Below are 23,571 nucleotides of genomic sequence, written 5' to 3'. Positions count from 1 at the left end.
TTAATTCTGTTAGTGGCAAATAATTGTATCAAAGTTTCTTTTATCTTATATCCGCACGTCAGCAGCGCAGGGGGGGAAGGCATCCCCAAAGGGAAAGTGTTAATAGGATTGGCGGAGCTCACCTTTGCGCGGACATGGGAATGGCGCTATGCTCCGTGACCTAGATGGGAGGGAAGATTGATACATTCGCGAAGAATGGCATAATGACGTACTTACTGCTCAAATCCGCTTATGATAATCGTGCACTGGGTTGACTAAAGATTAGCACCTTAAATTGAGTGTTTTACTCGGATTAAAGCTGAAAATACAAATGCTTTCGCGTGCACTTGCACAACAAAACTTTCCGGGGAAAGGCACAGGAATCTGAAAATGACAATCATTTGTCGAGTGCTCGCAGATTGACCTTTGGAAGAAATATTCATCGGAAAATCATGCTTTCTGATAGAGTGCATGTCAACATGTCAACAAATGAAAACTTCGTTACTGGTGTAGCCAAACCACCCACAAGTGATTCATAAATCACCATTACTCAGAAACTCACGAAAAACAATTGAATTTACATTCCGGTGCTTTGGTTACTACAAATTGGAGAGACGAGAAAGCGCAGTGACATTGTAACACAGGATTTTGGGATGCAAAATATTGTGAAAGACACATCCTCTAGCTGTTTCGGAGGTAGCGTCATGATTTGGGCCTCGAAAAGTGGAGAGGCGTTCCGTATATATATATATATTTTTTTTTTTTTCTTGTGGGAAGGGAAAAATACACAGTGACGTTAGCTATGAAAAAATAACAAGCAAGTGCAGTTGATTGTTTACAGCTGCAAGCGAAGGGTGAAAGTGAGAAAAAATATTTTGGTTGCAGCTTCAAATACTTTGAGGATGAAGTGAAAGTTTTTGTTGGTTTGGTTTTCAAAATATTTTGCGGCGACATATTATTCTGAGTGGGAGACGGTGCATTATCGAATACCTAATTTTGGAAGTAGTACGGAAACAGTTCGTCGACAGCAACTAATAAAACATATAGAGGAGTGAGTAAGTTTCGTGAAGGGTGAATGCTTTCCATTAGGCAAAGAAGACTCATCAGTAAGGCCTTACAAAGTAACTCTCATTGACCAATCGTCACTCGATAGTGAACCTACGGCATTTCATGTTACACCATATTCGCACTGGCTCAATGTAACGCTGCTTCTTTTACACCCTCAATAAATAAAATGTCTCTTCTCTTTCGTGCACGATCTTTTCGCTTCTCGTTCATTTGTTCCGTTCTTATAACTGAAGCGATGTTTGCAACTGTCATGTTCAGAGACTGAAACAATCGTTTATTCAAACAGTTGATACTCGCATGGAAGTTCGAAACGTACTCACTGAAACAAATTAAAACGGTAAGTTGTGCAGTAGACGAGCATTGGCAATCGACTGTGGTTCTGTGGTGAGCGTGACTGCTATACCCTACTATGCCTTTTCTAATACCAGTATTTTTGTTAACCCGCTTCACTTCTCCAAACATTCGTATATCTAAGGAGAACATATATAGATAACATAAGATTATGATCGTGACCCGCTAGAATATCACGAACTAGTATGCACTTCTCAAATCCTTGCGTTCTCGTTTTGTACCAAATGTTTCCAGTTTTCATTATTTTAAAGCGTTTAGGGATTAGGGAATTGTAATGTATAGCATATCAAACAAATCTTAGAGGATTTCCTATGCGATTCGTATGCAAATCATCAAAATCCGTTCGCTGTGAAAATAGTTATTAACGTTAACTTTATTTCATAAAAAAGTGACCTGTTTTCTGATTTGGCACCCTTCCTGAAAAACGTAGTTCTACGTCGAAAAATGTAAAAAATCGACTCTCTGGGACTTGGTTTTTTTTTGGAATACAAGGCACAACGTATGGTTTTGGTTGCCAATAAAAATAGTTATCTCGATTGTTGATTTGCACGATAATATACTCAATGCAAAATATTAACTCAGTTGGACTTCATTTACTAGTAACGCAGACGTTAAAATTTGAGTTTTTTGAAAATCGAAAAATTGCCGGAACCATGGTTTAAAAAAAAAAAACTATTGATGCTGTATAGCGTGCCGCATAAGTCACGCAACCGATATGCACAAATATCTCAAATATGCTCTTCTCTCACAAACACTATTACCCCATTTTTACACGTGGGTTTACCTATACTACTACAGAGGCTAGCTTCCACCTTCACCTTAAAGCGTTGGGGGACAGATGATTTGATTTACCCATTTGACGCTTCAAGGCACTAAATGGCATGGTTTCTGCCGAAAATGAAATGCTTTCTGACAAGGCTAGTTTGGTTGTACACACACCAAGATAAATTTTTTTTCGTAAAATATTCCAAAACGTGAGAGTTTAAGCTTTAAAATGATGTACATTCAATATTTATGCGTTATTCTAGAGGGTCTTTCAGATTAAACGCTCATGAAAAATAATACCAATGGCTCCTTATAAAAAAAAAGTTTTCGCTCCGTCGATGGCAACACTGCATTCCCCACTTCGGGACGATAATATTCGGCTACTCGTTCAGTCTGATAGGATGGTTTTTAGTCAATATGTACAATTTACAAGAACGTGTATTGCTGGATAAATTTCCTGTCTAATGGTATATAACACAACGTCTGTCGCAATAACGATTTTGAGTAATATGGGTTAGAAAATTCTTAATGAATCGTTACACTTTTCGTAGAGTGACCCCCCCAAAACATTGTCCTATGTCAAAACTCGGCATCGAAGTCGTAATGTTAGAGTTGTGCATGAAGAATTCACAACTTTAAAACGCGTTGTCGAAAAAAGGGATAGTCACATTGACTATATCCTACAATAAGCTTTATTTTCGTTTTTTAAAAATAAAAATCGGTTCACTTTTGTAGATGCTATTAAAAGTTGTTGCGTGAGCATTTAATCTGAAAGACCCTGTATTTTCAATTTTATAATTATAACTGTTTGCTATTTTGAAAAGCAATACGTTGAGCTGCAATATTCTCCGAAAAGCGGGGATTCCAGCGGTATGTGGACGCAGAAAATGGGCATGTTTCTTAGGGTGACCGCTTCACTCCCATTTCTCCTACTTTGTTGATTCCATTTTCAACAGACAGCATAAAACAGCTAGGAGACATAGTGTAACTTTTTTTAAGTTGTCATTTATGAATGCGCAACTGTCGGTGCGGCCATCCACGATGACAAATGTACAGTGGCGACATTCGTGCCTTGTGGGACATACACTCTGTCCAATTTCTATAAGACCAGGTGATGATCTTGCCGCTTTGTGCCATTGTAAACAAACAATGTTTCAACTTATATTCTAGTGTATTGGTATTGATGACTATGCATGTCTTTCATATGTGTGTGTGCAAGAGCTGAGCGTAAACCAAAGGTTTTGTATTTTTCAAGTGTCAAGTTTCTATAAGACCAGTTACATTTTTCCGTTGTTTTAGTTGTTTTGATCAATAAATCTGGAAAACGCCGAAGGAAAACGTGCGCACGGAGAGAAACGAAAGTCAAATCGATGCATTTCACCAAGACAATGTTGGTATCAAAAAAATTTCTCGTCGGGTTGGACGATCCCATCAAGTAGTTCTCAATTATTTGACGAATCCTCAAGGATACGGTGAGAAGGAGAGAACTCCACGTAAATCGAAGCTCTCCGGGATAAGTGGGAAATAGCTAGAACAGCTTCGAATATCTCAAAATCGCTTATGCAAATGAAGTAATATTTCAATTTAAATGTTACTCGGGTGATAATTCGTCAACTTTCGGTAGAAAATCCTCACATAAAGAGAGTTTAAAAGGTTACGGCTCCTCATCTTACACCATCTCACATCGGAAGACGTCTGAGTTCTTCAATGCATAGGTTATCTTCACTGACGAAAAAAAAGTTTAATTAGGATGGTTCTGACGGTTTCAACGGGTACTGGAGTAATTTACGGACGAAGGAACAGTATTTTTCAAGCAGGAATTTTGGTGGAGGCTCGTGCATGATTTGAGCGGGATTCTATGCAACCGGAAAACTCAAGATATCTTCCACATCATTCAAGGATTACATACATGTTCTGGAATCCTCTCTTCATACACGAACAACGAAGGATGCGTCACATTGGGTAAAAAGGCCCATCCCAACATCGACGCCTCCTTTTCTATCTGACAGTAACGTCGTTACGTTTCTGTCAGAGATTTAGATGCGAAACTGATAACCTGATGTTGATTGTGATTATTAAACTTGACCAAAACTGCACCCACGTGAGCTTGGAGTCTTTGTGTAGAAGTTTCTGCAGAGGTTCGTCAATAGAGGATAGCATTGGAATATACCTATTTATATGATTGACAAGCTCAAGGAAACTATGAAGTTCCGTTTCGTTGCTAGGTTCTCTAGACGACAATATAGCATGTGTCTTAAGTTTGGAAAGCCTAATTCTGTCCTGAGCAATTTTGTGTCGTATTCGACCACTCCCAGTTGACATTTGTCCCAATTGACTTCTACAGCTTGCTCATCCAATCGAAGTAGAACTTGCAATCACAAGATAACACACGGAAAGAAAAACAGCAAATTTCTCTATATAAATCATTTGCTTTATTCGTACTAGGATGTTACTTTCCCTTGTTAAACTGTTTATAGTGTTTATTCAGATCATGCTCATCGATGATCACATCACATACTTCACATGCTCCCTCGCAGACACTGAGAATTTCGTCCATTGTCTGTTGAAATACTTCAGGTGCCGTCCTCAGATCAAATGCTTGAAGCGGAAAAGACCACGCACAGTAATGAAAGTAGTTGCGTATCGTGGTCTCGTCGAGCTCGACTTGAAGAAACACTCGCTCCAAAACATCCTCTTCCGAGATTCGTCAAATAATCCTCGATACTAGGCATGGGGTGATTTTCACGCAGTACTGACTCATTTACGCGGCACAAATCGATGCATAAACGGGGTTCCCCGTGGCTTCACCGACTACAAATAATGGTGATACCCACGTTGTAGGACCTGTCTTAATTCCGATTACGTCGCGACTATACATCTCATCCAGCATTATTCCAACGGCTTCCTCAAGAGGGATCGGAATCCTTCACATTCGCTGAAACACTGGCACGGCCTGGGGATCGATGCGAATATGTACGTTCAGGCTGTTGATATTCAAACCGACTCTGAGCACTCCTAGAATCTTAGCGGTTTAATTCCATAGCAGAAATATCTTCCCTTCTACAACGATAATGAATTTAGCCTGAACCGATTCTCTCAATAGATATTATCTGCCAATAATGAACCTCGAATTATCAATATATTTTGGCTTCCATAAGCACACAGAACTCGAATGCTACGTAGACGAAACTACTGGAAATCTCTACTTCTTGAAAGTTTTCCAAGCTTCTTCAGTGACGAGTTTGGCATCTGCCCCGGAGTCGAGTAACATTTCAACACGAACTCCACCGACTGTACATACGATGACATTTGACTCATTGTCTGAAAAGAAAGCCTAACAGACCTCCATCTCTTCTTCACCTTCGAGTTGAGGAGCCAATTCCTCGGGGCGTTTACATCCACTGTTTGGATATGTTTAGCCCCTTTTAGGCCCAACGAATGATTTGTCTTCCGACACAGCCTCTCGAAATAGCCGTTGATCTTGCAGCTCCAGCCTTGCTTTGTCCGTACTGGGCATGTAGCTGAAAATGCAATATGTCCCAGACGATCGCAGTAAAAACAGGATTTCTCGGTTCTATTGCGACGCGGATTGTGGTTTCTTACACTATCGTACACTAGTGCTCCACCTTGAAAACTTTCTCAGGGGACTGCGCCGTAGACATGTCTTCTACCTGCTTATCTACACTTTCTTGCACGATTCTAAGTGCTCGGATTTCAAGGAAACTTAAATCCTTCAATATTATTCTTCGCCGTACCTCGTTAGAAACACATCCTTTGACGACCGCGTCCGTGTGGTGAATCTCGCTCAATATTTGACTGACTTATCGGACTTATCAAAAATCGTACTCTGCAACTTGCTGTTTCAGACGAATAATGAAATCGACGAAACTTTCTACCCGCGTTTGCTTCATGGAACGGATTTAACTTCGCTCCGACGTACTTTGGTGACGAGGCTCAAATACCTCGTCCAGTCTATCTACCGCCAAATCGTAACACTTCGATTTGGTCGTACTGGCAATGTGGGATCAGTCGTGAGTCCTGCATCTGAAGTGACAGTGAAATACAAGACCATTATTCCACTCTTCACACATTTATGCAGTTTTGCAACAACCCATCTGTCGTATCCGGACTTCATTTTTGCTGTCTGGTTACGATTTTCCTTCCGCCGATTGAAAAGTACCCCGCTGCTGCTGCTACTCGATGTGTGCTCCGCTGATGCTGTCCCAAAAGTACGCTCCGCTACTATACGACTGAACTCTGCTGCTGCTGTCCGATGTGTGCTCCGCTACTGTCCAAATGGTCGGTTCCTCTGTTGCTGCTGCTGTGCCCGATCCACTAATGTCCGAAAAGTTGGTTCTGCTGCTTTCCACTGTGTGCTCTTCTGCATCCAAGTTAAGAATGAGCTCGCTCGAAATTGCGCGGCCGTTTATATTCGCGTCATCGAAGGTACGGTGTCGCCACCTATGAAAGTTTCGCGTGTGAGTGAAAAATATGTAAACAAACCGTTGCATATTTTCTCTATAATTAATATACTGATTTCTCGAAAACTTGTACCGTGTTTATCTTACAATTAGTGTAAATTGTTGAAAAATAGTTTTTCTTAGCTGTTTCGATGCTCCGAACCAAAATTTATTGTCATTTAGTAGTGAAAAAAAGCCGTTGAAGTACACTCTCTGTCAATCTACCTGCGAGAGAGGTAAACCGAATTAATGAAATTTGATATAAAAATATCCGCTTAGTGTTCATAAAATACCTAAAATACAAAGATCTGGCTTCTATTCAATCAGTGCTCTAATATTTTTCAAAATATTTTCCTTAGAACGTGTGAAATATGGACGTCAAAAGTTGCGCAAATTGCCCGGAGAACATGCAAGTCGGACGAAATTTGCTTTAGGCTGACTCCGAACAATCTGCAAAATTCAAAAGCCGTATTGTTTGTGTCGTCCCCGGATGTAAGCAGAGATATCGCCCCGGAATTTCTTTTCATGCCTTCCCTCCGAAAACGGACAAATCGCGGTATCTAGACTGGATCCAACGACTACGGCTAAAGATAGAACCTACAAAAACCTCCCGTATTTGTAGCCTCCGTTTCACCGTGTCGAACTTCTACTCTCCAAGTATTCACATTCACATTTTCGCACTTTTGAAAAAGTGTGAAACAGTCCAACTTGGTGCAAAATGTGCGATAGTAAAGAAATAAAATAAAACATACTTAAGCAAATGATACAAACCAGCCATGACGTGTTTGCACTTCCCTTTGCCAGCTTTACAGGAACACGAAAACAACCATTTGGAGAAGGAGATTTTCGTACCAATTTTTATTGTATGGGGTTCCGAGCTTGGAGATGATGACTGGAGGCAGGACGAGAAAATACTGAAGCCTTCATCGTGAACTTCTTCAACACCAACTTTTAAAAGATGTCCAGCTTTGAATACTCTTTCGCCTTCGACGACTAAACGGCTTCCACCCGCAGCGTAATCGAACACATCCGCAAACTCCACTGCCAAGTAGCAGGTTTCATTTTCTCCGACTGATGGCTCCTGATAATGCATGAAACAAGGTCACAGAAAAACACTTATAAGTTAAATTCAGCTTAAGCTACAGCAAAGTTTTTTTCACTGCATAAGGGAAACTCATTTTCCAACCGTTTGGAAGATAAATTTTGCACACAATTATTAATTTTTATTAAAATTTAGTATCCTGAAAGTTTGTTTACTTTTTCACAAGACAGTGTCCTTTGGATGCGCTAAGAAAACGTTTTCCCCTGCAGTAAATTTATGCGATTTAACTAAATTAGTATCCTAGAGGATAGTTCTTTCGATACATACTCACCATTACGAAAATTTCTGCTAAAAACGTTAAAAACGGTGCGTTTAAAAATCACATTCTTTTTGCAATTCTCTGTTGACATTCGCTTCACGCACACAAGCTGTCAAATTCAGCTTCGTAGTCGCGAATAGCGGCGTTCATTATGTTTCCCTCCCGACCATTCTTTGCGTGGACACCGACTGGACAACATCGTTGCTGGACGAGCTGGACGGCGAGGGATCGAGTGCCTTTCTCAAGGCAAGAGGGCGGAGGTGGTAGCGCTGGAGTAGAGTAATAGAGTAGAGTAGAGTTTTCAAAGGGACTTTCTCAAGGCTAGAGACGAATGAACTGCAAAAGTTTAAAGTCTCTATAATACAAGACCTTCCTTCCTTCCTTCCCTCCCGACGATACTCTTTCGTTTCACCCGCCCATCGAAATACAAGGGGAGATATTAGGGGTATATTTTTCTTCTTTTTCTTTATGCTTATGAATTAAGTACACAATCCGGTGAATGTTTATTTATTTTTATTTGTACCACATCTCTTTCCTACACCATCGTTAGTAGATGCTAAAGCAACTCACCAGCTACATTCCACATTCCAACCCTGATTAATTCTACAAACTCACGCTTACACGCTTCTCACTTACACATACACAGGAGCATTCTCGCAATACTCGCTCTTCGATCCGGAAGATCCTACTGATCTTCGCCACAAATGCATAAATCTTTTTCAGGAGGATTCTATTAACCTTCGAAAATTTCCAGAAAATTATATAATTTCTGCAACCAATCACCGGAGAATCCTTTAGACTCTCGCATAAAAACAAGTTTTTTGTTTACAAGGCAAATCTAATTCCCTCTTCATCTCGCACTGTGGCTTGCCCATTTTGTGCCATTTTCTTAAAAAGAATACAAAGCACTGGTGTCACGAAAACTTCTTTTCTCAACGCATATTTCCGCAAAATGCAACTTTTCTCGTCCGACTTTGGACACAGAGAGTGTTCACTTCGAATTTCAACTATTTTGTTCAAAAATTACCTTTTTATCTACGTTTTTTCCGCTTGGTTTGTATCCTCGTCGCCAGATTGTAGAGAGTCAACCGTCCTCTAGTGTGTCCGCTTCGTGAATCCCCGATCAGAGTCGTAGCTCACCTCGTCACTCGCGATGGCTGTCACTTCCCCTACATTATGACAGTTCATACACGATCAACGAAGGATGCGTCACATTGGGCAAAATGTTATTACCAAAAAAAGATTTTCTAAAGGCGTCATATACTACACAAAGCAATGGATTCAGGACCCAAAACTTATTTTTTTGGACTGGTCGGCTCGCTCTCCAGATTTGAATCCTGTTGAAAATCTTAGGGGGATCCTTGTGCGTAGAATTCACACTGAAGGAAAACGGTACACCACGATTCAAGAGCTCAAGGTCGCAATTTCGGAAACATGGAAAAATATCGAGAAATTCGCTCAGCAGCATTTGGTAAATAGTATTCCAACATGAATTTTCCAGGTTATTAGACGAAATGGCAAGATTGACAATTATTGACATGTAAATCAGTCGATTATTTTGAATTTTTCATTGATAATACTTATGAATTTTGAAATGGTCTTATATATAATGGATAATGGATAGCTGAATTATCATATTTTAGCACAATAAATAATGCTTTTCCACTTGAAAATCAATTGTCATTTACGCTTCACAAATCGGAACACGAAGCTCAACGTGAATGTTCAAGGAGGGGTGCATTCATTCCGATTTTTGTATTCACATACAAACTAATCTATTTCATGTGTATGTAAGGATTTTGAGGGAGATGGGCAAAAACGTGCTTTGCGTAGCGTAATTACCATTCAACAGAGACGCACAGTTGATTACAAAGGAATTGCGGGAAAACAAATCGCCCCCCCATGAAATGAATTCAAGGCTCGATATATGGTCGCATCAGTTTCTTGTGGAGGCAAAAACAAGAGGCATTTTGCCACAATGCATAATGAAACGGAATGTGGGTCGGAAGTCAAGAGAGAGAGAGCGCCTCAACTATGTGTGGAATTCCGTGCAAGTGCGAATTTTCTCATGCACTCCCTTCACCCTTGTCACTGCCAGCCGACCCCTCGCGAAACGTTAAACAACATCCGAACGATTACTGTTTGTCCAAAGCACCCCCACACGATACATAAAACATTGTCTGCCAATTGGTGAATCGACTAATTTTAGCCTCTTGTCGGCAAGTTAAAAACTAAATGAATATGTTGCAATGAATTGGGGTTGGAAAAGGTGCCGGGGTAAACTGATTCGTGTGAATATCCCTGCTACCTTGCTATCAGCACCCGATTTCCTGACCGAGTGTTCATTCAAGGATAACCATTCTCGTTCGCTACTATTTTTCCGATATCCATCTGTCTGTCCGTTGGAAGACGATAAGCATGATAAATATAAACAATCAATAAATTACAAATAGATAAACATGGAATGGTGGAAGTGTAAAAAAAAGTGCACGAATCCTTTGTTTTGGTGAGGCTAATCGTTATCCTATTTTTTTTATCTCTCTCTTCTACCGCTGCAGTCAGGAAAAGTGCATCAAAACAACTAGCAAATCAATTCATCGCTCTGCTGAAGCAAAAATAAACCAGCAATAACCGATTATATTCGAAACTAGTGACACCGAACGAAGATGCTCAGTACGAGGGAAGATGACGCCAAATGACGGTGGTGAAGGAAATCTTTATGCTCAACGACACCGAAATGGATGAGTCGACGGATTTAGGGTTTCTGTCCTAAGCGCATCATCCTGATCCTGAAGTGCATTGTAATCGTCGACAGATGAGAGATCTTAAAGTGGTGCCACAATGTGTGCTAGTTAAGTGAATTTTGTGTAAAAAGAAGAAGAGTTAATAGTAGTGAAGCAATAAGCCGTATACATAGCCTAGAGAGTGGTAGATAAGCAAGTGCACCGAAAGTCATCATCGCGTATGCCTTCGCCGAAAGAGGGCGCACACTGAAAGCGACGAAAAAAAAATCTATACAATCACTCCGTTATTCCAACTAATACACATCCTAGCAACAAAATAGCGACAAATATAGTATCAAGCTACACATTATATTAGAGCTCCCCATTTCTAGCGAATCGATCTTGTTATTCCTATTCCTAGTGAGTATATACCGTAGTGAAGATTAGAAAAAAAAGTGTGTAAAAATGCCTGTCAGAAGAGGACACGTCGCTCCCAAAACGACGCTTATTGAAACGATAATCAGGAAATTTGATACCCATAGTAAGTAGCCGACCTTTACGAGCATGTTCAAACATTATTATGATTAATTACTGCTGCCCAGCTGTGCCCTCTATTCATTCAATCATACTGAACCCTAAGGAATATCAGGTTCACCGTCATCATGAAAACATAAAACGAGTCTATGAAATGAAAATATTCTATGAGATTTTCAATTAGCTTTAAAATGTATTGTTTTTTTTTTGTTTCATGTTCAAGTCGAGTTAATGTATGGGACAACTGTTAACCTTGATGATAGTCTTCGTGTCGCCACGTGATATGGCTTCACTGTAATTTCTAAATGCACTTTTAACGGTCTCTTTCCTGAACATGGGCTTCACAATCCGACAATGTGGACTTCCCTCGTAAATTGACTGAATATAATTATGCACGCAATGTATATTTTTTCTCGAAGTTATACGCATTTCACACATTTTTTTTCGCTCGTAACTACGAGGAAACCTCGTACCGAAGCTGAAAAATTGACGGATTCTCAGACACTGTTTATTACTTGGTTACGTCCTCAAACTGTGTCCACGTTTTAACCCTCTCATATACCCAATATCATCCCCCTCACCCTCACGCGGCCATAATGTCGTATACATAATATATACTCCGTTCGCAACTTTCCACCGATAGCTCATTCCGTGTTCCGCTTTACGACCCGCAAGGTGCGATAAATCAGTACGAGGTGCGTTGGTACTCGAGTGTTTTTTTTGTTCTCCAACTTAACCGTTTTCATTATTTTCTCAACGTTGCTAACCCTTCCTTCTTCGACTACTCGATCTGTAATGCATTCTAATTAAATTTCCATCGTCCGCGCTTTCCATCTGCGATGGGGGCGGGGGAGGCGGAGTATTGCCTCAATGGCGCAGCAAGGATGGTCCAAGAAATCTCGGCCGGAGCAATACGATACGGGGTATGGTGGACCTGATTAAACATTCATCATGATGCGAGGACAGTTGGCAGACTGGTTTTGTGACCGGAATGTTCACCACAATACAGAGCGGTCGATGGTGACAATATCTAAGCCCCAAGGTGGAGATTGGTAAGCCTGTTCTGGCTGTTACAGTTCAACCAAGAGTGGACGGAAATAACTGCTACTGCAAAGTAAGACCATTTGATGCACGTGTTTCCGTCCCCGCAAAGGAATGCTACCAATGCTCTAGTAAAATGGTGTAACTAAATGATTATTGAAAATTGATTAATATATAAACTCAAAGTATCACATATTCCTATACAAATTTTACTCTTCGTTCAGAGCAATTACTCGTCAAAGGACGAATCGGTCTGATTCAAGTGACTTAGAATAAAATGAATTTTATTCTCGCTTTTGTGTTTGGAAACTGAGTATTTTCCCCGAGCGAAAACATTATTCAGACTCAAGAATAATCTTGGAAAATGGAGTACGCATTTCGATGCAAACTTTAATTACAACAAATGTAATTCGGAAATCTTTGACTGTATGGAAAAATTGTCTGAGATAAAATTATAGGGAACAGATGAAGCTTTTTGAAAAAATACACAACTATTAAAACATTTGTTTGAAAATTAAAATTCATTTTTCTCGAAAACATATGCTTTCAAAATTCTGAAAGAAATAGATATAAATAGCCCTTAAAATTTCCAACAAGTTTTCCATACATCGGAGAATGGGCACATTTACATGAAAAAAGTTTTTCGAACAACAACTTTTTCATGTTTTTCTTTTAGAAAATGCTATTAATGTTCAATTCGTAACATTTTTTTATATAAACATATCGCATTTTAAATGCTCTGCTAACTTTTCTCTATTTAGAAACATGTCAAACGTGAGAATTTACACACAAAAATGTTACGAGCAAAACATTATTTTTTTCTGGAGTCTTCATACAAAAATGACATATAAAGGTTGTGTCACATCTAATTGCATCACGGAAAAAACGCTATAGAAATTCGCTCAGTAGACCGATCCTTTTGAAAATTTTAGACAGTTAAATAAAAACTATTAAACAACTTTTGGCATTTTCTTTTTATTCATACTTCGAGCCCAAGCCCGTATGCTCGCACCTTCCTCTTTACCCCGTCCATAAGGTTCTGTACAACGTCAGGTTGTAGTTTTTTTTGAACAGAAATCCATTTTCTCTTGAAGTCTGCCTCCGATTTGACAACTTTTGGTTTCTTCCGGAGGGCCTGCTTCATAATCGCCCAATATTTCTCTATTGGGCGAAGCTCCGGCGCGTTGGGCGGGTTCATTTCCTTTGGCACGAAGGTGACCCCGTTGGCTTCGTACCACTCCAACACGTCCTTTGAATAGTGGTACGAAGCGAGATCCGGCCAGAAGATGGTCGGGCCCTCGTACTGCTTCAATAGTGGTAGTAAGCGCTTCTGTAGGCACTCTTTAAGGTAAACCTGCCCGTTTACCGTGCCGGTCATCACAAAGGGGGCGCTCCGCTTTCCGCAAGAGTAGATCGCTTGCCACACCATGTACTTTTTACCAAAAACTTGGATAGTTTCTGCTTGCAAATCTCCTCCGGAACGCTGAATTTGTCCTCTGCGGAGAAGAACAACAGGCCCGGCAGCTGACGAAAGTCCGCTTTGACGTAGGTTTCGTCGTCCATTACCAGGCAATGCGGCTTCGTCAGCATTTCGGTGTACAGCTTCCGGGCTCGCGTCTTCCCCACCATGTTTTGCCTTTCGTCGCGGTTAGGAGCCTTCTGAACCTTGTATGTACGCAGGCCCTCCCGCTGCTTGGTCCGCTGGACGAATGAACTTGACAAATTCAGCTTATTGGCGACATCCCGGACCGAACTTCTCAGATCACGTCTAAACTGCTTAACTACGCGCTTGTGATATTTTCAATGACGGAGCATCCATTTTTGCCGTTCTTCACCTTCCGGTCGATGGTTAGGTTCTCGAAGTATCGTTTTAGTACTCTGCTGACCGTGGATTGGACGATTCCCAGCATCTTACCGATGTCCCGATGTGACAACTCCGGATTCTCGAAATGAGTGCACAGGATTAATTCACGACGCTCTTTTTCGTTCGACGACATTTTTCCAAATTTACGAAAAATTTACAGTGAAGCATGGCCAACGTGATCTATACACTCTCATCTGATTATAAGCGAAAGCTGAAGATATAATTCCTAAAAATTAAATTTCTACAGCGTTTTTTCCGTGATGCAATTTGATGTGACACACCCTTTAGGAGAATGACAATAGTATATTTTCACCGCGTTCCTATTAACGTACACAGGAACGCGGTGAAAATATATGGTTGAAAGAGAGAACACATAAATGTTCAACTGTCGGTCGTGTTCACGACTGTGCATACATTTCTGATGTGACAGTTGCAGCCGAGTCGATGTAGTCATGGTCACGTTCACAGTACATATTGAGCCATAACTTTCACGCAAGGACAGTATGTGATGGTCACCTAAAATGTCGACCGTTTACAGAACTGATCGGGACAAAACAAATAATTAACATCATGGTTCTTAATGAGAGCCAACAAATGATTTCTGCAGACACTGTTCCTGGTGAATTTTCTCGTCCATTGTGACCGTGGCTGTACAGCATCCGTTCAAGCCCGACTTTTTATTTGTCGTCATCTTAACCACTGCTTTCGAACGATCGAAAATCTTGAGTCACTTCGATCTTTAACGATGTAGCCCAAGATTTATTCGATAAATACAACATAATGAGGTGTAGGAAATGCCCGATTCTTGAGAACAGTGTGCAATTGACAGATTTGGGTAATTTCGGATATATTCACTTGAGGCTGTGATATTTTCGTTGCTCCGTGCGGGGCGACTTCTCGTTGCCACGGGAACATTCAAAAGCGAAAATATAGACTCAAATCTGGTCACTAAACTATGCGCAGTCTGCCGGCTGGGACGATTATTACCGCCGAAAATTGGAGTAAGCGCTCTTGAAGATGCAACCACCGATTCCGAATTTCGGTACTAATTTTCAATTATTAGTTATTACGCGTTGCTCGTTCTTGTACTTCACAATGATGAAAATGTTGATTTTTACGTACGTTTTGACGTTGAAAGATCATTAAAATGTTTTCAGGATTCGTTCACACGAAGACAAAAAACTGTCAAGTCGCTAATGGATGATCCTTTTAAATTCCTTTATGCTTTATGCTTTATGTTTAATGGATGAAAGAGCGATAAAAGACTCCAGGACAGAGATCTTCAATCACGGTGAAAATATTATGGTTTGGAATGCTTGCTACGATTTGGACCCACAGCACCTGCGAAACCTTGTCGAAAACATTCCAAAACACCTGCAATTGATTATTTGAAGGTATGAGAGGTCACACTGAACGCTAGATATTTGTTCTGTTTTTGTTTATGTTTTTAGGAAAACATGAAGTAGATGTTTTGTGTCCTACACCAATTATGTTGAATGAATATCATCGATGCTATTATGGCAAACTGAGCCTTGGAATCAAGACCATAGGAAGAAATAGATAACAGTTTGAAAGAAATCTATGTTTTGTTCAAACTTTGATTCATATTGAGTTTGGATTTTTCTTTGTGCCAGTCACTGTATCGACAATTGTACACCTGTAAAATCTTGCCGAGATAGACGTTGTTGATGGTGTGTGAGAAAACATGGGTTGTGGGTTACAAAAGTTGTCAGAGTATGCATTCTTGACGGAATTCACTCAAATGTAAAACACGATATGCACAATGATCGGAATTGTAGCGAACGTTAGATGAAGCTCTATACCAGGGGTTCTCAAAGTGGTCGATATCGACACCTTGGGGTCGATATTGGTTTCACAGGGGTCGACATAAACGAAAAAATGATTTTGGGGATCGACGAGGTCTTAAAATTGACCCCCGTTAATTAACACATGTTCTTGTTTGAAACTTTCAAGATACAGTATAAGTTGTGTTTCGTGATCCAACTTGATTTCTAGTTGAAAGTATTAAAGTGCTTTCCAAAAACTCAACAAATAGATGAGCGCGCATAAGTTCGTATATGATGAAAAATTTAGCAAGTGCATTTTGCATTTGCGTTCTAAAATTTGCCGTACACGTTGATCAAATTTTATCTGTCAAAAAGAGTCAAATATTTGGCTTCGGTCAAACAGTGTATGTGCATTAGGGTGCCGATGAAAACGGTCATCTCGAATTTCAAAAAGTTACCCCAAAAAAAAATTTCACCACATCGAAAAAATACCCTATGCAGAATATCAGCTTAATTGGACTTCAAAAGTGGTCAAAAAGTTGCCAAATGTCTTATAATTGCACGGAACGTCGTTATTTACTGTTATCTTAACAAAAAAAATTGTAATTAATTTTTTTTTTTGCGCTCGGTAGTTTTTCCGTCTGGACGTGCCATGCAATTTTAAGACATTTGACATTAAAATAATATTTTTGGAAATCCCGATTTTCGGTGATTCCTCAGTTTTCGAAAAACTCCAATTTTAAAATCGGGATAACTATTTTTATTGGCACCCGAAAGCATACATTTTGCCTCGTATTCTGGAAAAAAAAACGTCCCAGAGTGTCGAGTTTTGACAAATTTTTTTCGAGATGATAGTAGATCTCAACGTTTTATGCAATTTCAAGACATTTGGCAATTACTTTTTTTTTCTTCTTTTTTTTGGCTTTGAGATGCTTTAAACTTTTCATTTCTTTTACTCCCCCCTTGGGTGATTTTTCGATTTTCAAAAAAAAAACTTAAATTTTGATTGCTTTGCGCCGATTGAGTCCGATTGAGCTGCAATTTTGCATAAGGTGTTTTTTGAGGCGGTGGACATTTTGTATGGGATAACTTTTTGAAAATTTAGCTTCGATTTTTTGCCATACATTCAATGGCACCTTATGTAGCAAGAACTAGCTATTGGAAGGATGGTGTACTGTTCGTGAATGATTGTTTTCATGACCTTATACAGGTTACCGAAACGGATTCTAGAACGTTGTATGACAAAATGGTTTCGTTTTTCAAAAGGGACAAAATAGCTTACCAAATTTATTTGATTGACTATGGGACTGATGAGACAAGGACCATGACTTCACCAGGCAACTCTCTTGGCGCTTTGCTTAACACGTTAAGCCCCGAGTTTTTCTTGCTCCGCTTTCCATTCAGCGCGCGTCAAGAGCGTTTGCACAATATCCGTGTTGGTCCCAGCTCCCAAAGATACTTATTGTATAAATAGAAAACAGAGAGATTTGACTAGAAAGTAATCACATCTTGTAAAACATCCGTAAGCAAACCGTATATATTCTTATTTTCTTATTTTGTAACTGTCAGTCCCAGTCATTCAGCGCTTTCCTACCGAAAAGCTCAACGTCGGCCCCTAGGGCCCTACGCTGGGCTCAACGTGTTAAAAGAGATTGTCCATCGCTTTTAATTATGAAGTGTATTTGCTATAGTTCTGCCTTATGCTCTTCGTATGCATATAAGCATATTTGTAAGTATATTCCAGATGAAATTGAGCAAACCAATTAGATGCAGTCCCTTGCGGGCTAGTAGGGGAGGTGAGGGTAAAACGGACATGTCAAGAAGAACTTCAATTATATCTTTGGAAACCCATGTTTCCCAAAACTTTGATGCGAATTCTTGCAATTCATTATACTGTTCTTCTACCTAATTGGCAAAATATTTTACAAAAAAGTGTTTTTCAATGTTTTTTACTGAAATTAAAACCGACCGCAAAGTACATTTTTTTCGATGCGGGTATTATGGACAGGTTTGTAGAGGTTTATCGATCGCGAGAGGAATAGTTTTATTCAACTGATGAAAAAATCGAATTAATCTACCTAGAAGTGATATCGTGCTTTTCAGCAGTATAAACGGACAGACCCTCAACTATTTTGCTTTTGGTTCTAGTCAGCTTCTAAACAGTCCACATTTGGCTATTTGATTTCCATTTATAGAAGCAGGACATTCCTTAGGATTTGATTAAACAGACTTTTCACAGTCCATCTCACTCCCACTGGCGTTTTATACCACCAGTATAAAACGTGGCGTGACGTTTTATACCACCAGTACAATTATTTCAATTTTCCGTACATACCTAGTATCGCTTCTCTGTTAACTCACAAACCGAAATATAACCATCAGCGAATTGAATTTTGATATAAACCACGCAAAATGCTTAATATCGAAGCAGCTAAAATTACATCCACACGCGGAATCATGTATGATTTTGGGTTATTGTTTCCCTTTCTCACTTTTGATCAGTATTAATTGCCATAGGGTGGCTTAAATATTATAAAATAACATGTAGAAGGTGTTCTCATCACAGAAACCAGAAATTCAAAATGCAACTATACAAATCAACCACCTGTCCATATTACCCCCACTGTCCGTATTACCCGCGGTTCCCCTAAGGGTATCCGCACCAATGCGTTACTATTCAAGGTTTCTAGTCTCGAGTTTTAGCCGTTGCCAATTTATTAACTCGTCGATTTGCGCACCCGTCGTTGCTATCGCGGTTGCTATAGTATCACTTCTTTTTCGCACCGCAGGTTGCTAAATACGGTTGCTATTACTAGAAGAAATGACAAGTGTCAGTTAATTCTCTTTTCGTCGCGTTCATTTTTTGGTAGATAAATGTAATATATATACTTTCGAAATAATATTTCAGAGCAAAATCACAAAAAACGAACACAAGACGAATGAAACCCACAACAGATGTTTGACGTTTGTTGAAAATAGCAACACTTGGCTCGGTTGCTATCGCGTTGCCAAATTTGTTAACTCACTATTCACCGAGAGGCAGATTACTATTTCCCGCACCTGAACCACAGCAGTGGAACTCCATACAATTCACTGACTAAAAAGTGTCCACATTTTCATCGCTTGTTTACGTGAAGAATATAATTTTTTCAGGCACACTTGATTTGAGAATGTATGGATTTCTAGCTGTCTTGACGCAAGGTTTTTAATGAAGAATGATAAGATGGGAAGATTTATATAAACATGTTTATAATTACATAAGTTTATTCAAATATTAATATTGCCTTCTTCAACTATTCAGTGCAATTTTATCAAAATTTGGAAGAGACATTAAAAAAGGAATGTTTTTTCGATATTTTTTTGAAATGGTTATTAAAAATTCATGGTTACCCGTTATTTACCCCCCATTATTTGTTTTTCCTGCTTTTCGTTTTTTGACCTTTCACACCTTTTTGACCTTTTGACAATTCAATTTAAGAGGTTTAAAATTGCGACTAGATAGAAATTTGGTGTGAAAGAGCGAATTGTGGAAAATTAAGTGGCAAATTTTCTAAGCTTTATAATTAAGTTTTTCTGTAGTATTTTAATTCTGAGTTTGTTTGAATGATCGATTGAAGTTGATTAATAGAAGAATAAGATTTCATTTGATATGCCGATTTTTGAAATCGACTCAATGATTGAAAAGTTATGACGTTTTGGAAGAAATCTTACTTAATTAGCAAAAGGGTGACATGTGCTGTACACAAAAGTCGTCTCCATTCACATGAATTTTATATTTTTTCCAATTCTTAACTTTCAAACTTATTTCAATGATCAACATATCATATCTTTCTATTAATCCTTAAACATGCCTAGTAGTAACTTAAAAAATCCAAACTCATAAAAGACAAAAAGAGTCTTCAATGGTATATATTATATCATCCACTATTCAAGGAAGTTAATGATACTTATATTTTGTAGTATCAATCCAAATGCAGTAATCCTAATTATTATTATGGCCGCACTAAAATTCATGAAAAACTGATATAGTGGTTTTCAGATTTTCGTGAAAATTGGTAGCTTGTTTTCGTTATGGTAAAACATTGAAACGGTATTTTTTTGGGTTATTCGATATTTTTCACTTTTCCCAAAAATTGACTTTTATCAAAAACTCATAACTTTTGAACCATTAAGCCGATTCAGATGATCGACACATCGAATTGAAGTTAATTAGCTAGTCATTTTTTGCAAAAGCATCAAACTTGGAAGAAATTTGAATTATTTTTTCGTAATTATTGATTGTATCTATTTTATATAGTTTACATGGTTTCGGGACCAACGGTGCTATAATTTTCTATATTTTTTTTTGAAAACTAAGGATTTTTTCCAAATTTACATTTTTTTACTCAAATCAGATGTGTTCTTATTACTTTTTTGAGTTATAATTTTAGCCGAGATGATCGATATATCAAATTAAAGCCAACGAGCTAGAATTTTTTGAAAAAATATTGCACTTGCGAAAAAAATTAATTTTGTTTTTGTGATTAATAATTGTATCTGTTTTTTTATAGTTTACATAGTTTCGGGACCAAAGGCGCTATATTTTTTATATTTTTTCTTGAAATTTGAGGATTTTTTACTTAACATATGTGTTCGAAACTGACAAAAATAAAATTCATCATATTTTAATGTTGTTTTTAAAGCGTACATACATTACCTAGTCGTATAATTATTGTATCATTCAATTTATTGCGATGAGAATGCATTAAAATATTTCAACTGATGCTCTTAACACATTCAATTTTTTTATTCAATGTCCAGTTTCTATGGCGAAGCTTCATTCGTAAATTCGCATTTGTCATCATTGGTGGAATGATCATAAATGTTGTTATGAATAGCACAGCAAGTTATGATTACAATTTTGATACTGCAAATATTAACGACATTATACATAAACCGATAAAAATGCATTATAATATTTGTCAAGCGGGCTGTTTCAGCGTCTATATATTAGGCTGTCAAAAAAGTCCTGCGGTATTTCCGCGAGGTGTCGTTGTAAGCGCGTAGTTCTAGTTGTATTCATTGTATCGAGTCATACTATAGCTTGTTGGAAAGGTATTTTTGCGCGCTATAATATAGTCCTTGACAGTGTTTTGTTTGGTTAAGTCGTTCGTGAGTTATAGTGTCGCAAATATGGAGCAAAATAAAGAGAAAATCCGACATATTTTACAGTACTACTATGACAAAGGCAAAAATGCATCTCAAGCTGCCAATAAAATTTGTGCAGTTTATGGACCCGATACAGTTTCCATTTCCACCGCACAATGATGGTTTCAACGTTTTCGTTCTGGTGTAGAGGTCGTCGAAGATGCGCCACGCTCCGGAAGGCCTGTCGTCGAAAATTGCGACAAAATCGCTGAATTAGCCGAGGATAAGTCATCAAACCGTTTTTAACCATTTGAAGAAGCTTGGATTCACAAAGAAGCTCGATGTATGGGTGCCACACACGTTGACGCAAAAAAACATCTTTGACCGTATCGACGCATGTGAATCGCTGCTGAATCGCAACAAAATAGACCCGTTTCTGAAGCGGATGGTGACTGGCGATGAAAAGTGGGTCACTTACGACAACGTGAAGCGCAAACGGTCGTGGTCGAAGCCCGCTGAAGCGGTTCAGACGGTGGCCAAGCCCTCATTAACGGCCAGGAAGGTTCTGCTGTGTGTTTGGTGGGATTGTCAAGGAGTAATCTATTATGAGCTGCTTCCCTATGGCCAAACGCTCAATTCGGACCTGTACTGCCAACAACTGGACCGCTTGAAGTTAGCACTCATGAAGAAGAGGCCATCTTTGATAAACAGAGGCCGCATTGTCTTCCATCAGGACAACGCCAGGCCACACACTTCTTTGGTGACGCGCCAGAAGCTCCGGGAGCTCGGATGGGAGGTTCTTTTGCATCCGCCGTATAGTCCGGACCTTGCACCAAGTGACTACCACCTGTTTTTGTCCATGGCGAACGAGCTAGGTAGTCAGAAGTTAGCCACAAAAGAGGCCTGTGAAAATTGGCTATCCGAGTTTTTTGCCAATAAGGAAGCGAGCTTCTATAACAGGGGTACTATGAAGTTGGCATCTCGTTGGGAACAAGTCATCGAACAAAACGGCGCATATTTGACTTAAACAGATGATTGTAACTAATTTTATGAACAAATATGTGCCGTTTTGTTCGATGACTTGTTCCCAACGAGATGTTTGTTAAATACCTTTCCAACAAGCTATAGTATAACTCGATACAATGAATACAACTAGAACTACGCGCTTACAACGACACCTCGCGGAAATACCGCAGGACTTTTTTGACAGCCTATATTTTATTCTATTTTCAGTTCGTAATTTCTGTCCCATTCGCCGTGTTTATCATGATGATGCTAACATTCATAACATTATACATGAACATCCCACCTTATATATGACGTCTCTCACCATTTTAGAAACATCTTAACATTATGTTAAATTTTTAGAGCGTAAACCATCTGTCAATTTTTTCACTGTTTATATTTTCTTGCTACAAATCGTTGCCACTTTTTTCTCTCATGTTCCACTTCTCTTCTCTGCCTGAACCGCAACCACCAGTGGGGTTGCTGCGTTATGGTGAGGGTTGTCAAAATGTCTGTAACAACGCATTGGTGCGGATGCCCTGAGTGTGATAAGATTTAGAAAATTTTTGAATTAAAACCCTTGGAACTGCTGCATCCGTGCGCGACTAGATGGCTTTCACTGGAAGCAGTGATGGAAAGAGTGCTTGACAGATATGAACCACTCTGAATCTACTTTGAATTTGTGAAACATAGTAATCATGTTGAGAACGGCAAAGTGGTAAACTAATATTGACATATTTGTCATACATACTCGAAGTGATAAACAACATGAACAAGCTATTTGAAAGTGAAAGTCCTACCGATTCTTCATTCGAGTATTTCACGACTTCTCCGCACGCTATTGGATTTTTTTCACAAATAAGTTCATGCAAACGCTATAAGATCTGAACAAAGTAGCGTTTGATCAAAAAAAAATACGAGAGCTTGAAAAATGTGTATGTTGGGACAACGACTGAACTACTCATTAAGTAGTACGTAAATGATGGAAAAATATCTGTTGATCGGCTCAACGAATTCAAGGTTAATTTAATGCATCAGCTTCAACGACTGGGTTATGAAAAATCTGACCGTGCTGGACACGTCAAATGTCATTAGAAGAAAACATCGAACCATTCTACCGCTTACTGAAAATTTTTCGAAACTGGTTCCTAGAAGAATAATTCAATCAATTGATAAGAAATTCAGAGAGGTGCGCAATGTTGATTTTTCAGACTATTCTCCGGATGGACGAACCAATGCAGTCATGCTTTGGGGTGAAGTTCTAGCCACAACTACCCGTGGTGGTGAAATGGCATTCCCGCAATTGAGAAAATTTATCCGAAAAATTTACTGAACGCCGAAGAAAGTGGTTTGGTGCACAAACCATCAGATTTAAGTATAATGCGTCGATATATGATCAGAAGAAAAACTTTTTGGACCATATTTTACAAATCAGACTTAAAAAAAGTTGATTTATTGATTGTGTTGAATTATGGAGACTTCAAACTTTTGCAGTTCTAGGGATCT

The 23,571-nt window shown here is 39.0% G+C and overlaps 1 protein-coding gene across 8 annotated transcripts in view; it reads left to right on the top strand.

Moving 5' to 3' along the window:
* Positions 1-23,571, top strand: part of LOC129771754 (potassium voltage-gated channel subfamily H member 6) — a 405,800-nt gene that overhangs the window by 40,184 nt on the left and 342,045 nt on the right. For all 8 annotated transcript variants that reach the window (XM_055775755.1, XM_055775760.1, XM_055775754.1 and 5 more), the window contains exon 2: positions 10,543-11,248. In XM_055775755.1, coding sequence (XP_055631730.1) covers positions 11,173-11,248 — 76 coding nt within the window. In that variant the 5' untranslated portion in view covers positions 10,543-11,172. The remainder of the gene's footprint in view (positions 1-10,542; positions 11,249-23,571) is intronic.

This window comes from Toxorhynchites rutilus, chromosome 2, assembly GCF_029784135.1.
Source record: "Toxorhynchites rutilus septentrionalis strain SRP chromosome 2, ASM2978413v1, whole genome shotgun sequence".
NCBI lineage: Eukaryota > Metazoa > Arthropoda > Insecta > Diptera > Culicidae > Toxorhynchites > Toxorhynchites rutilus.
This window is presented reverse-complemented; position numbering and strand designations above follow the sequence as displayed.